This window comes from Equus przewalskii, chromosome 9 (assembly GCF_037783145.1).
Source record: "Equus przewalskii isolate Varuska chromosome 9, EquPr2, whole genome shotgun sequence".
NCBI lineage: Eukaryota > Metazoa > Chordata > Mammalia > Perissodactyla > Equidae > Equus > Equus przewalskii.
Window position 1 is genome coordinate 10,328,561 of NC_091839.1, and position 14,037 is coordinate 10,342,597.

General features: G+C 61.6%; 2 protein-coding genes across 2 annotated transcripts; both read left to right on the forward strand.

Annotated features, from left to right (window-relative positions):
* Window positions 1-239: 239 nt before the first annotated feature.
* On the forward strand, window positions 240-5,675 carry MED29 (mediator complex subunit 29). Its single transcript, XM_008506856.2, has 4 exons — window positions 240-455; window positions 999-1,057; window positions 1,354-1,438; window positions 3,144-5,675. Exons 1-4 carry the CDS (start codon window positions 240-242, stop codon window positions 3,384-3,386), a joined length of 603 nt encoding a protein of 200 aa, XP_008505078.1. The 3' UTR covers window positions 3,387-5,675.
* Window positions 5,676-9,525: 3,850 nt separating this feature from the next.
* On the forward strand, window positions 9,526-12,197 carry ZFP36 (ZFP36 ring finger protein). Its single transcript, XM_070557724.1, has 2 exons — window positions 9,526-9,755; window positions 10,578-12,197. The coding sequence occupies exons 1-2, from the start codon at window positions 9,732-9,734 to the stop codon at window positions 11,529-11,531; spliced, it is 978 nt and encodes a 325-aa protein (XP_070413825.1). The 5' UTR covers window positions 9,526-9,731; the 3' UTR covers window positions 11,532-12,197.
* Window positions 12,198-14,037: the final 1,840 nt, after the last annotated feature.

The window sequence follows — 14,037 nt, forward strand, 5'->3', positions numbered from 1 at the left end:
CGGATTGGCGAGCGGCAGGAGGAAGGGCGGAGCGAGGGAGGAAGAGCCTCTTGTGATTGGTGAATTGGTATCTCAGTCTGGATTTCCAGTGTTAGAAGGTAGGGCGCCTTCTTTCCTCCCATTGGCTGAGTTTCCTGGGAGGCGGGGCTAACTAGCAAACAGGGCCTAGAGACCAGACACTAAAAAGAAGCCGGGAGAGACGCACTTGTGACGCACTTCCGAGGCGCTAAGCGAGGAAGATGGCTGCGTCCCAGCAGCAGGCTTCCGCGGCTTCCTCTGCTGCTGGTGTGTCGGGTCCTGGTTCGGCGGGTGGCTCAGGTCCCCAGCAGCAGCCGCAACCACCGGCACAGCTGGTGGGGCCTGCCCAGAGCGGGCTTTTGCAGCAACAGCAACAGGACTTCGATCCCGTGCAGCGCTATAAGATGCTCATCCCGCAGCTGAAGGAGAGTCTACAGGTGCTTGGCCGGGAGCTGCGAGAAGCTAACGGGGCTTGGCTCTCGGACTCCAGGGGGGCGGGTGGAGAGTCGTTTAGTCAGGAAGAGAGCGCAAGGAGCGTTAGGCAGGGAGCAGGAGTGAGACGGCGTGCTCCTGATGAGGCCCAGGCGAAGCTCTGCGGACTGACAGTCTGAGGCGGGGTCAGCGCGGATGTTGAGCCTGGGAATGGCCGGGACTCGAGTGGGAGGGAGTTTAAAGGAGAAACCGGGCTCTGGTGGTTAACGCCAGAGGAAAGGCCTGGTCTGTGCAGAGATTCTGCCCGTGATTGGTGGGTGTGGGAGGAGGCTGTTGGCGAGAGCCCCAGCTGAGAGCGGCCTCTGGGAAAATACGGTGGTTATTGCTATAGAGGAACGGAAGCGGGGGCCACTCTGGAGTGACAGGAGGAGAGGTGCCAAGTGAAGAGGAGGCCGGAGATTGGATGGATCTTAAGAAAGAGTGTAGATATACCAAAGGCGTCCCCTTCTGTGTCTCCATCTCCCGCATCTTTTTTTTTTTTTAACTAGACCTTGATGAAGGTTGCAGCCCAGAACTTGACTCAGAACACTAACATTGACAACGGACAGTGAGTGTAGTCCCCTTTCCCCAGGATGTCCTCCTATCTCCACCCCAGTCTTAGAAACTCATTCCCTGAGCCCAGCCAACCTTCCCCAACCCCCACCTTTCCTTCTGTTTTCAAGCCCAGCTCCCTAGCGCCCGGCCTTGTTCTTTTTGCTGCTTCTGCCACTAACGGTCCCCTAGGCCCTGCCTTGGGGCTCCTGAGCCTATACCTGCTTTCCTGATGATACTTGGTTGGGTAGACACTGATGTCCCAGAGATTGGCAATCCCTACCCCAGTCAGCTTCTTCTCCTGGGCTATAGAAAGAGCAGCGACGGACCCATGCAGCGCTTTGACAAGTGTCTGGAGGAGTTCTACGCCCTCTGTGACCAGCTGGAGCTCTGCCTGGTAAGGGGCCTCCCAGACACTGAGTGGCCACCACTCTGCCTCAGTCCCCGGGGTCCTCAGGAACCCTCGTTCAGTCAGTCAGCACAGACTCACTGCGCATTTCCTGCGGGCTGGCCCTGTGCTTCACCTAATGCTAGGGGCACAATGTTGCCCTGATGGTTGCCGTCAGAGAGTTTCCACTTCAGTGGGGTGACGTACATCCCCGAACAGCGACAATTCAGAGTGGTCAGGGCTATAATGGGAGAAGCCCAGGACTATGATGGGGGAAGTATAGGCAGAGGGGTCTGGACTACAATGAGGAAAGCTCAGGGGGCTGTGGCAGCCCAGAGAAGGCCCCTGGCCCTGCCTAGGGAGAGAGTGGCTCAGGGAAGGCCACTGGTGGAGAGCACCTCTGAGCGGAGGCTGAAACAAAAATGGAAGCGGGGCAGGACTTGCGAGGAGGGCACATTCCTAAGAGCACAGCCTCTGGAATCAGATGGGCCACCAGGCTCTCCCTGAGCCTTGAGTTCCTCCTGTGGAAAATGGATTTTCAGAAAGTCTCAGCAAGATCCTGCGTGCAAAGTACTTCCCGTGATACCGGGCACCTGGCAGATGTTTCATGTGGCATCATGGTCTTTATTTTGAAGGAAAAGTCAGAGTTTGAGAAGTCTGGTAGTAGAAGAAAGGTTTTCCAACCAGAAAGGAACAGCTTCTGCTTTAAGTTCCTTTTAGGAACGTGGTAAAATTCAGTTTGGCTCAGGTCTAAGTGGGGCTTGTTGCATTTTGAAAATAGCTCTGAGGGCAGTGGGGAGCCATGAAGGATTTCAGTCAAGGAAGAACATGGATCCATTTGCTTTTTTAAGGAATGTGTCTCTGGCTTTCAAATGAGAGATGGGTTAGAGGGGCCGAGAGTGGAGGCTGGGAGCCCAGGGAGGCAGCCATGGGAGGATTCCAGTGGGCTGGGTCCCACCAGGGCGGGGCCCTGAGGAGGTGGGGGAGGGCAGATGGGAGGGAGGCTCAGAAGGCATTGTGGACAGGCCATGGCTCTGCCAGGCTGTGCACCATCTGAGGCCCAGGGCTCTAGCTGGAATGGTAGGGCCATCCCGGGACAGGGACCCAGGAGGAGGAGTGGTTTGGGGGCGGAGTATGAGAGCTGTGGAATTTCAGGAGAGGCTGGGGACACAGATGTGGTGTCATCAGCTCAGAGGTGGAAACTGAGTGGCATGTGTGGGCGAGACAGCCCGGAGAGGGCATGAGACCGAGAGGAGGAGACGGGACCTGGGAACTGCCACGTTGAAGGCTTGGCTGGAGTAGAAGTCCCTAGAAGGAGCAGCCAGAGAAGTAGGAGGAAACTCAGGAGCAGGTGCCATCAGAGTCCACTGCCGGCTCCCAGCTTGTGGTCAGGACCAGGACGGTCACAGCAAGGGTACCTGACGTTCATTAGTTAGCACTTAAGTGCTGTGCCAGGAGCCGTGTGTATGTCTCACATGCTGTTCTCCTCTTATGGCGTAGCAAAGGTAGTGATGAAACCCATTTTCCAAAGGAGGAAACCAGCTCAAGAGGGACAGCCGCATGCTGAGGTCACCTAGCAGGTGGCTGGCAGGGCAGCTCGGACCCGGCGACCCTGGGAGTGCAGAGGCAAAGCAGGCTACCCCCGCCAGCCCTCGGGGTGGACTTGGGAGTCCCCAGAGGGAGGCTGACCGGCACCTCGCCTGCCTGTCCACAGCGCCTGGCACACGAGTGCCTGTCACAGAGTTGCGACAGTGCCAAGCACTCTCCCACGCTGGTGCCCACAGCCACCAAGCCGGACGCTGTGCAACCTGACAGCCTGCCCTACCCGCAGTACCTGGCGGTCATCAAAGCCCAGATTGCCTGTGCCAAGGACATTCACACGGCTCTGCTGGACTGCGCCAACAAGGTCACGGGCAAGACGCCGGCACCACCCACGGGCCCCGGGGGCACCCTGTGAGCCGGCGCGGCTGGGAGGGGGCAGGAGGGGGGCGGGGGACAGGGAGGGAATGAAGAGTGGCCTCAAATCAGCCTTGTGTCTTTTTTCCCCCTGCACAGCACGGCTCGAGCCAGCAGGGGGCGGGCGCAGCCAGCAGGCTGCACACAGGGCGGGGCCTGGGCTCCTGGCTGCCGGCTGGCGCGCGTGGACTTTGGACTGTACCTGGTGGTGACCTCTTTCATGGGTTCTCCGCCGACCTGGCCTGGGTGTGGAGCCCTGTGTGGGCCCCTCGCCCTCATCCTTCCTTGATTCTGCCCCATTTTGGGGTGGTCTCTGTGTCTGCTCCTTTTTCTAGCTGTCCTCTGTGTGTCTCTACTGCATGTGGCTGTTGTCTCTCGCTCCATCTCTTTTTCGAGGCGCTCTCTCTGTCTCTGTGGTCTTGTGCCTCGCTGTCTCTCACCATCTCTCTCTTCCAGTCCCCTTTGCTGTCTTCTGCCTCCATCTCCTAACTGGGACTCTGTTCTATGAAGCGGGCCAGATTCTGGGAGCCAGAACCTTTGGGTTGCCTGGGGTGGGGGAAGGGTCGCAGCCAACCCCAGGGATCCCCAGCATCTCCCATGTCAGTCCAGTCGCCAGGGTCCTTAGCTCAGGAAAGGGGAAGTTGCGAGGGTCTAGGCCCTGACCTCAGCACGCCTGGTCAGGGAGCAACTCGGGCCCCCACCCGTACCCAGGGCCTGCGTCAGCAGCACTCAAACTAGGGGCGTTGTGCAATCCGTGGTGAGGCCTGGCCCAGCTGGATGCCTGGGTCCCTGTATTTTTAGCCCCAAAGCAGAAGTGAAAAGGCCCCAGTAGGGGTGAATCATCAGTCCTGGGGAAGAACCCAGGCGCCTGGGCTGCAGCTCCGGGAAGCAGGCCTTGGGGAGGGGGCTTCAGGGAGGGGGTGCCCCACCAGGCTCCCCACTTCCCTCAGAGCAGGCTTTGGGGAGCTCAGCCATGGCCGTCAGGTCTGGGCAAGTGCAGGGCGGAGCTCCCAGCCCAGGCCCAGCTGGTGGGGTGTGAAAGGCTCAAGTGACTCAGCCTGGTTGTGGGGCCGCCCCACCCAGCACCTTCTGTGCCGTGGTTCCCATGTCTCCACCCAGGGACCTTCTGTCCTGGACCCCACATCTGCAAGGAAACCCGGGACCTGGAAACCTGTGATTCACCCAGAGCCCAGGTCCCCCCGCTGGAGTCCCGGGAACGGCGAGCATGTGTGTGTGTGTGGCCCATCCCAGGAAGTTTCCCCGCCGCCTCCGTGTCCTTGACGTGCCAGGCACACAGGGCAGGCCTCGGGAGGGGCAGCAGCCCTCTCGGGCACTGGGGGGGACTTAGGGAAGCCACAGCTCTCCCCATTTGCCGAATCAGGCCCCCAGCTCCCTCCCCAGATCGTCCAGGATGCTCTCCTTCACTTAGAGGCCACTGCTGGTGGACCTGACTCCCGTCTACAAAATACTTTCCCAGCGACGTCCAGATTCATGTTTGATCGACTCCCTGGGGACTATAGCCGAGCCAAGTTGGCACATAAAACTGACCATCATAATCTGTTCCTTGTCACCCATACCTGTCTCCTGAACTGTACTTAATCTCCAGGTACAGCAAAGAATAAGAACAAATCTTATTTCCAGCTAACATGGTGCAGTTACCTATGTACAACCAAAAATGCACTTGTTCCCCAGAAGAGCCCACCGCCCTCCAGCCTGGGGACACACACCACGTACTGGTGGAGATGTGACAGTCCCCGGGGCACACTCACAAGACAGGTGCAGCTGGCCCCGTGAGGCGGAGTCAGCAGCGGCACACACAGGTGGGGGCATGACCTCCCGGCACCATGACCCAGGGCCCAGCAGTGCCTACAGCCACGCCCAGGGAGACAGCCGGGACACCAGTGGGCAGCCGGGTGATGGATGCACAGTTCACCAGCCACGTCCGGGCTGGCAGCTGCGCACCAGGAAGCTGAGTTCACTTAAGAAACATTTATTGAGCATGTAGTGTGGGCCAAGCCCTGCACGTTGTGCCTGAAAGATCTCTGCCTTCCTGGAGCTGGGATTCCAGTGAGAGAGTTAAGTGGGATCAAGTAAGACAGTCTCAGCTAGAAGTTCCCAGAAGAGACAGAAAGCAGAGAAGCGGGAGAGACCAGAAGTGGAGAGAGATTTATAACAGCAAAAAAAGAATGGCACTTGGGGATAAATCTACACAAAGGCAAGATTTGCATATGGAGGACTGTGTTACTTCACTGAAAAGCATGAAATAAAGTTTGAGAGCTTGGGTTGGGTAGTGGTTCGTGGGTATTCATTATTATGGTCTGTAAATAGATGTTACAATGTATTTATTTGTTAAATAGATGACAAAATTATTTGAAAAAAATTTTTTAATCCTTGGCTGAGGTCCTGAAGACCTCACTGAGAAGGTGGTATTGGAGGAGACTTGAAGGAGAGGGAGGATGTTGTGGACATTCAAGGCAAGAACATTCTAGAACATTCTTGGTGAAGATTTTCACTAGATTGTTAGATCCAGGCGGAGATGGTGCAGGCTGGCGCGCAAGCACACACTGCAAGGAAGGGTGTGAGCTGCACAGCCACACGGCAACAGACCGTGGGGACACAGGCACACGTGACAGCCCTCAGCCCCAGTGGAGAATAGCATAGCCCACCACTCCACAGTCCTGGGGTCCCCAGGGTCTCTCTCCCAGTGACTGCCCCACAGACACACTCTTAAAGGAACAATTCACCGTGCCAATAACAAGCAAGCCTCTAACCACCGCCTCACCCGCTATCTCTCACCCCATCTCGCCCCACGGCAGGCAGACTTTGCCCATCACTGGCTGACTCAGCCCTCCCTCTAGCTTCACCTTATCTACAGCGGCCTTGGCTGGGCCACGATAAGGCTTCTCAGGTGTGAGTGTGTGTGCCTCCGCCCCGCCCTGCCCGCGGAGGCCACCACGAATGGTGACAGCGACAGGGACCAGGGAGCGCAACAGCCACCCTCATCATGCGCGCTGTAGACGTCAGGAACCAAAGTTCACCAGTTTCACTGCCTTGTGACTGCGCCACAGGGGAACCGCATCCAGACGGCGGCCTCCCACGTTCTCAGCGACACCCCGAATGAGGACACAGCCGCGTGGGAACACTGTTCACTACGTACCCCGACCTCCAGGGGCCTCGCACACAGCCACAGCTGCCTACAGTCACACACGTGCTGGCACGCACACTCGGCTTCCAAGTAGCGTGTGCCCAGATCCTCCTCGCAGCAGAGGGCAACCTCAAGGAGTCGCACCCAGTCACTTCAGACCCCGCAGTGGTTCGGGGCCACACAGAGCTGTGCGGGCAGGGATGTAGGTCACACGTTCTCGTGAAAGCCACCTCAAAGACAGTCACAGTGGCGCGCACACTCCCACGCCCAGAGATGGTTCAAGCAAGCAATCCAGGCAATCACACAGGCCCAGGCGGTTTCACACATTTGTTCACCCGGCCATGTCCTGTGGGACTGTAAGTACACAGCGCTCACACCTATGTCCCCAACTGCACACCCAGGCACGCCAGCCCTCACCCGCCCGGTCCTGCCAGGGCACACGCCCTCGCACACGCAGGACACGCACGATTCCCGCGTGTACACACGCTGGGCGCCCCACGCAGTGGCATCCTCAGCCAGCCCGCCCGGGCCGCGCGCGCCCGCGCCGTCAATCACGCCAGGCGCGCACACGGCCCGGGCACACGTGCCGCGTACACGGCCGCCGCGCGCTCGCCCGGCTCTCACACCCCCGCGTTTCCCGTCCCCGCTTGTTTTTCTGGAAACTCTGCTCTCCGTTCCCCTCCCCCTCGGCCGGAAGTGCTCGCCGTATTTTTAGCCTCTCTGGTTTCCGCCCCTTTCCCCCGCGCTCTGCCCGCCCAGGCCCGGCCCCCCTGCGCCCCGCGGGGGACCCCGGCCATCCCCTTCCCCGCCGTCATTCCAGAGGGGATTCCCGGCCGCCGCCGGGGCCACGGATTTTCCCGCTGGCGACGTGGGGAACGGGGAGGAGTCCTGCCCGAACTTCCTTCTGGGCTGCGCCGCCCGAGGCCTGGAGCGCGGAGGGTGGGGGACGGGCTCTGAGGTCGGAGGGAGGAGGGGCTGCGGCCCGCACGCCCGGGGCTGAGCGCGGAGGGGGCTTGGAGACCCGGCCCCCCGGATCTGAGCCAGGAGGCCGGGGCTCCTGGGTCCCAGCCGTCCGTGCTTCGCTGGGTGGTCGGCCCTGCCCGGCGCAGAGCGCCCCCTCCAGCCTCTCCGAGTGTCGCCCAATCCCTAGCGTCCCAGCTCTCGGCCGATGACTCAGCAGATGCGAGAGGGGAGGGGGTCAGCCTGACTCAGGGGTGGGAAATGCACCCCGACTCCAGAATCGAAACTGGAATCCCTCCTCCAGGATGGCGGCCAGAGCCGAGCCGGACCCCAGGGTGCCCCCCACCCCCTTTTTGCCCGCCGCCTTCGTCCTACGAGCAGCACGGGGATGTGGAGCCCAGGCGAGAAGCGGGTGCCAGGCACCTCCCCTCTCCCCCTCTTCCCGTTGTCCTCCCGGCTCTGTTTACAGGCGACAGAAGCCCTGGTTACGAGAGGAACCCGGGCGTCCGGGTCGAGCCTCCTCGTCACGGCTTCCAGGAAGCCCCCCTCCCCCGCCCCTTGCGAGTGAGTCACGGGCGAGCGGGAGGCTGCGATCGTGCCAAAGGCGCCCGCAGCTCACGGGACCGGCCGGGAAGGCCCCTCGACCGAGAAAGCGCCGCACCAGGGATTCCCCTGCGCTCGGTCCGACGAGGCCAGGCGGCGTGCCTGGGAGAATCTCCTCACCTCAACACAAACCCGCAGTCGCAGCCTGCAGGCATCAACTTTCCACCATCATAAGTGCGCTCCGTGGCAATGACTTCTACCCCCATATTTCCACTCAGGGCAGCCAGCTCACCAAAAGCCCCTTAAAAAACAAGTTTTCTTCCCAGATCGTAGCAGTTTTCACTCAGGGCGACCCCTTGACAATAAAAGACCTGCCAATGTGGGGAATGATCCTCGCGAGTTTAGAGTTCTCTCAAGGCACACACCTTTAGAAGAGACGCAGCCGGCCATCAGTTGGGGATGACCCATTTCTTCCACCTCAGAGCAGCTTTCCATCAAGGCAACCCTCCACCATAATAAAAGCTCTCCCCCATTCCGATCCTGAGTTTTCTCAGAGGGCGAGCTCTTAGTATAATTCAAGGCCCTGGTATCAGGCTGCTGCCATTTATTAACTGGTGAGTATCTTGGCCTCTCTATGCTTGGCTTTCCTTGTGTGTAAAATGGGCACAATAAGACCGCCTTGAGCTAATGTATGTAAAGCGCTTTCATACAACAGTGCCTAGCCCAGAGGAGCCATCACAAGTGTCGTCATCTGCTCGAGGGCGAGAGGGTACAGCGGCCCTGGGATTGGGAAAGGAGGTCCCTTTGCAGCCTCCTCGGTATCTGGGACCCCACCCACCCACCCACCGCGAGTGGGGTCGGGGAGGGCGGTCCAGGTCTCCAGATCTGGGCTGTTTGGGAGCGAGGGCGCGCCAGGCAGGTAGGTCACAGAGGAGAAATGCCCATCAGGCCTGTAAGTCTCCTCTCCACTTTGCTCCTACGGATTTCTGCCGGGGGTGGGGGCGTTGTTTCCCCCTGTTTTTCTCCCTCCTTTACTCTGATTCTTTACGCGACCACCCCCCACCACTTCTTGCTCTGATTTTTCTCTCTGGGACTGGCTCTGTCACGTCTTTTCTGTCTCTTTCTCTCCACCTCCCCTCCTGTCCTCACCCTGTCTCTCCCTCCCTCCGCATGTGTCCCTGTGTGTGTCTGTCCCTCCCTCTGTGCGTCCCTCTCCGTGTGTGCTTTTCTCTTGGCGTCTCCCCATTTCGGTCTCTTCCCCTCTGCGCCTCTCCCCGCCCCCGTCCGTCCGTCCGTCCCTCTCTCGCGCACGCCCTCTCGGCCTCTGCCCTTGTCAGTTCCCCCGGGAGCCCTGCCCCCACCTCTGTCCCAGTTCCCTTCTCTGCACCTCAGTCTCCAGCCTTGAAAACTGGGCCGACACCCCCCACCCGCCGCCCTCTCCACCGGGTCGCCACCGCCCGCGGGCCCGGCTCAGGCGCGTCCCCGCCGGGGGCCGGGCGGAAGGGGACCGGTCCTGGGCCGGGCGGGCTGCGCTGGGGGCGCGCGTCCGGGAAGCGCCCCTCCTGGCCCCGCCCCCTCCTGGCCCCGCCCCCCCGCGAAAGCCCTATAAAAACCCCGGCCCCTCCAGCCAGCCGCAGCCTGGCTCCAGCGCTCCCACATTTGGAGGACACCCTCAGTCGATCGGCCGTTCGCGCCGCCATGGATCTCACCGCCATCTACGAGGTAAGCCCCCGCCGACCAGCCCCCGGGGACCGCATGCCTGACTCCCCCCTCAAACCCGGGCTCTCGAGCGCCGCAAACTCCGGCCCGGGCCCCTGGCTCCCTTCTCAAACTGGAGCTCTTTAGCGCCGCACACCCCGGCCCGGGGTCCCTGCCATCCTTCTCAGACCACTGTGACTCTCTGGAGGTGAAAATGGAGTCCACGACTTTCGGGTCTCGGCCCAAACCGGGGGGGGGTGTCCCTTGGAGATGGAAAGCTGGAAGACTCTTCTCAGGCTCGGGCTGTCTGGGGGCGGAAATGGCCCCACACCTGGCTTACCCCTAGTAGTTGCTGAGGGCGCGGTTTTGCGCGGAGGCGTTTCTGGGGCTGGAGTCGGGGGGTGAGGGGAAGCCGGCTTCTGGCTCTCCGCTCCCCGACCCCGAGGAGGACTCTGGGAACCCTAAAACCCAAGCGATCTGGACCCTTGGGGTAACTTTGCCCGCTCCTCCGGTTGTGAAACTGGAAACCCCTTTCACGGGGTCAGATCCTGAGAGGCCCAGAGGCTCAAATTTGGGGGACAGTGGTGTACCCTGACTTTCGGGTCCCCTCTTGATCCAGCCGGGGAAGCTGGGATTCCTGGGGCCCTTGGGCGAGGCTGCAGTCGCGAGTAAACTCAGAACCTCCTGATTGAGATCTCCGCGATCCGGAACCCCTGGGTTTCTGCGGGCGGGTGGGGCTCAGGCCGGGAGCCCACAAACCGGACTGGCAACCTCCTACGTGCCCTGCAGCTGGCACGGAGCGTCACCCTCCTTTTTCGGTGTCTTAACCGATCCCTGTTCCCACAGAGTCTCCTGTCGCTGAGCCCTGACCTGCCATCCGACCACGGAGACACCGAGTCCAGCCCGGGATGGGGCTCCTCGGGGCTGTGGAGTCTCAGCTCATCCGACTCCAGCCCTGTTGGGGTGGCGGCCCGCCTGCCTGGCCGCTCCACCAGCCTGGTGGAGGGTCGCAGCTGTGGTTGGGTACCCCCACCCCCAGGCTTCGCACCCCTGCCTCCCCGGCCGAGCCCTGAGCTGTCGCCCTCACCCACCTCGCCTACGGCGACCCCCACCACCTCCTCCCGCTACAAGACTGAGCTGTGTCGGACCTTCTCAGAGAGCGGGCGCTGCCGCTATGGGGCCAAGTGCCAGTTTGCCCATGGCCTGGGCGAGCTGCGCCAGGCCAGTCGCCACCCCAAGTACAAGACAGAACTCTGCCACAAGTTCTACCTCCAGGGCCGCTGCCCCTACGGCTCGCGCTGCCACTTCATCCACAACCCCAGCGAGGACCTGGCTGCCCCGGGCCAACCCCATGTGCTGCGTCAGAGCATCAGCTTTTCAGGCCTGCCCTCGGGCCGCCGAACCTCGCCACCACCAGCAGGCCTGGCGGGCCCTTCCCTGTCCTCCTGCTCCTTCTCGCCTTCCAGCTCCCCGCCACCACCACCTGGGGACCTTCCACTGTCCCCCTCTGCCTTCTCCGCTGCCCCTGGGGCCCCAGTGGCCCGGAGGGACCCCACCCAAGCCTGTTGCCCCTCCTGCCGAAGGGCCACTCCCAGCAGCGTCTGGGGCCCCTTGGGTGGCCTGGCTCGGAGCCCCTCTGCACACTCCCTGGGATCTGATCCCGATGAATATGCCAGCAGCGGCAGCAGCCTGGGGGGATCCGACTCACCGGTCTTCGAGGCCGGGGTGTTTGGGCCACCCCAGCCACCTGCAGCTCCCCGGCGACTCCCCATCTTCAATCGCATCTCCGTTTCTGAGTGACAAGTGCCTGCCCAGCACAGATCAGCTGGATCTCAAGGGGGGCCATTTCTCTTGTGCTGTGGGCTCCGCAGGGGCCCCCGGGGCTGTGGGGAACTGGGGACTCAGTCAAGTAGCCCCTTGCAAAGTGCATTAACCCACTCCCCTGACGCCACGCTGGGGCCGGCCCCCAGTGTGCAAGCTCACTGCTCACGGTGTTGGGGGAAGGCGTGTTTCCTCGGGTCCTTTAAAGAAAGAAAAAGATGTAGCAAATTTGAGGGAGGCAGCGAGCCCCCCCACCTCTCCCCTGCCCAATGCTGTGAATAATAGGCCCCGCCCCCCCCCAAGTTTTCCTTGACCCTGAGGTTCCAGTGTCTGGTGGTGACTGGACACACCTGGGGGGGAATCCTGGTGCTCAAATGTCCCCAAAGCAAGTAGCCAAAGCGTTGCCAACCCCCAGCCATCTGGCCCTTTATTTATGACGACTTTATTTATTCTAACAGATTTTATAGTATTTATATATATTGGGTCGTCCGCCTCCCTAGTCATTTTCTTCCTCCTTTTTGTAATATTGGAAACAATTGAATAATTATTGTTATAAGTATACTATAATATATTAAGTAATATATATTGTCAAAAGTTTATTTTTGTGTCTTCTGGAATTTTTAAATAAAAGGAATCTGTGTGGAAGCCGGAATCCTGGCTTTTCTGCGGTCAGGAGGCAGGGAGGAGAGGGGAGGGCGCTGGGGACTTTCTAGAAGCGGCGGAGTCGAGCCCAGGCTGCTCCGGAGCCGCCCAGCCGCGGCGCTCACCTGGCCGGAAGTGACGTCACCGGCCGCTCACCTGGGAGGGCGGGGCCAGGTGAGCTCACCGGGCGGGGCCGGGAGAGCCGGTTCCCGGGCGTGGGGGGCGCGGGCGTCGGCGGCCGGCGGACTCTGACCCAGCGCCCGGGCGGGGCCGAGGCGTTTCCGTCCCCACGGGGCCGCGGGCGGGCGGGCAGGACGGAATGTGCCGGGGCGCGGGCCCAGCGCGGGCGGGCGGCGGGGGGGGGTGGCCCGGGGTCCCGGGGGGGGGGGAGGGCCTCCGCTTCCCGGGATCCTGGCGGGGGCGGCGGTGAAGCCTCAGGATTCCGGAATCGCGCCCCTGCGGCATCTCCGCGTCACTGTCGGCGACCCGGGGTTCTGCCCCGCGGGCGCTCAGGCCGAATCGGGGGGCGGGGGGCGGGGGGAGCGTTGAATCGTGGCCGGCTGCTTGCCGGGACCTCGCAGTTCCAGAACTTTCGCCCCCCGGGCCTCGAGCCGCCCGGGATGGCGGGCGCTCGGCGAGGGTGGGCCGCGGCGGCGGGCGGCGGGCGGGGCCCGGGAGCGGCGTCCTCCGACCATACAAGGCAAGAGGCGGCGGGCAGCGCCCCGCGCGGGGGGAGCCCGGGCCCGGAAGCCGCCCCGCGTCAGCGCCCGGCCCCGCCCCGCCCCCTCCCCCGCCCCTCTCCCTTCTCCCCCCGCTTGTTCCTCTCCCCTACCCCCCACTTCCCTCTCCTCTGCCCTCGGCCCTCCTCCGCCTGCGTCTCAGTTCCTCCCTCACCCTCTGCAACTCTTCTCCTTCCCCAGCCCGCCTGTCCCCTTCCCCTTTTAAATACTCTGCCCTTCCAGCCCCCATCCGCCTGTCCTTTGGACCCCCTCTTCTCTTTCCCTCTAGTTCTACTCCTCTCCCTTTCCCCCCTTCCTTCCCTCCCCACCCTCTCCCCCCGCCCCCTCCCCCCACCCATCCCCTCTGGCTAGTGTCCCCCTCCCCTTTGCCCTCCAGCCCATGCCCCTCCCCTCCTCTTGCCTCCTTGCCCTCTCCCCTTGCCCACTGGCAGGCCCCGACCTTTCATCTCCTCTTCCAGGAAGCGGCCCCCCCTTGTGGGAAAGGGCTCAGGTCCCCATAGGTACAAGAGGGTTGAGACAGACAGAAACGCAGAGGCCCAAGGCCATTGGGAGGCAGAGGGCAAGAGCAAGCCCTGCGGACGTTGACAAGCACTGAAGGGACAAGAAACAGACATCTCTGGTCCTTCCCTTGGCAACAACAAAAAACCCTCGTTTGAGACGACAGCACCGACCACCAGCCAGCGCTGCCAGACACCTGGGAGTCTCCTTGACTCCGCCTCTCTCTCAAATCCACATCCCAGGCCAACAGCAATCCTGTCGGATTCACCTTCCAAATGGATCTACAAGCCAGCCTCCCGCCTCCTCTGGCTACACCCCTGGTCCCATCCAGCATCATCTTCCCCCTGCAGCCCCTCCCTGGGCTCCTGGCTCAGGCCCCTGCTGCCCTCAGTCTGTCCCCACTCCCCCACTAGATAACGAAAGGGAACCTGTCATGACACCTGCGTCAGACCACATAGCCAAAGTCCTAAGTCCTCACCAGCCTACAGGGACTGGCTGTAATCTTTGGTCACTCTTGTGGTCACACTGGCTTCCTAGCTGCTCCACCAATACCTCTGACATTTTTCAGCCACAGGGCTTTTGCACTGGCTGTTTCTCTGCCTGGA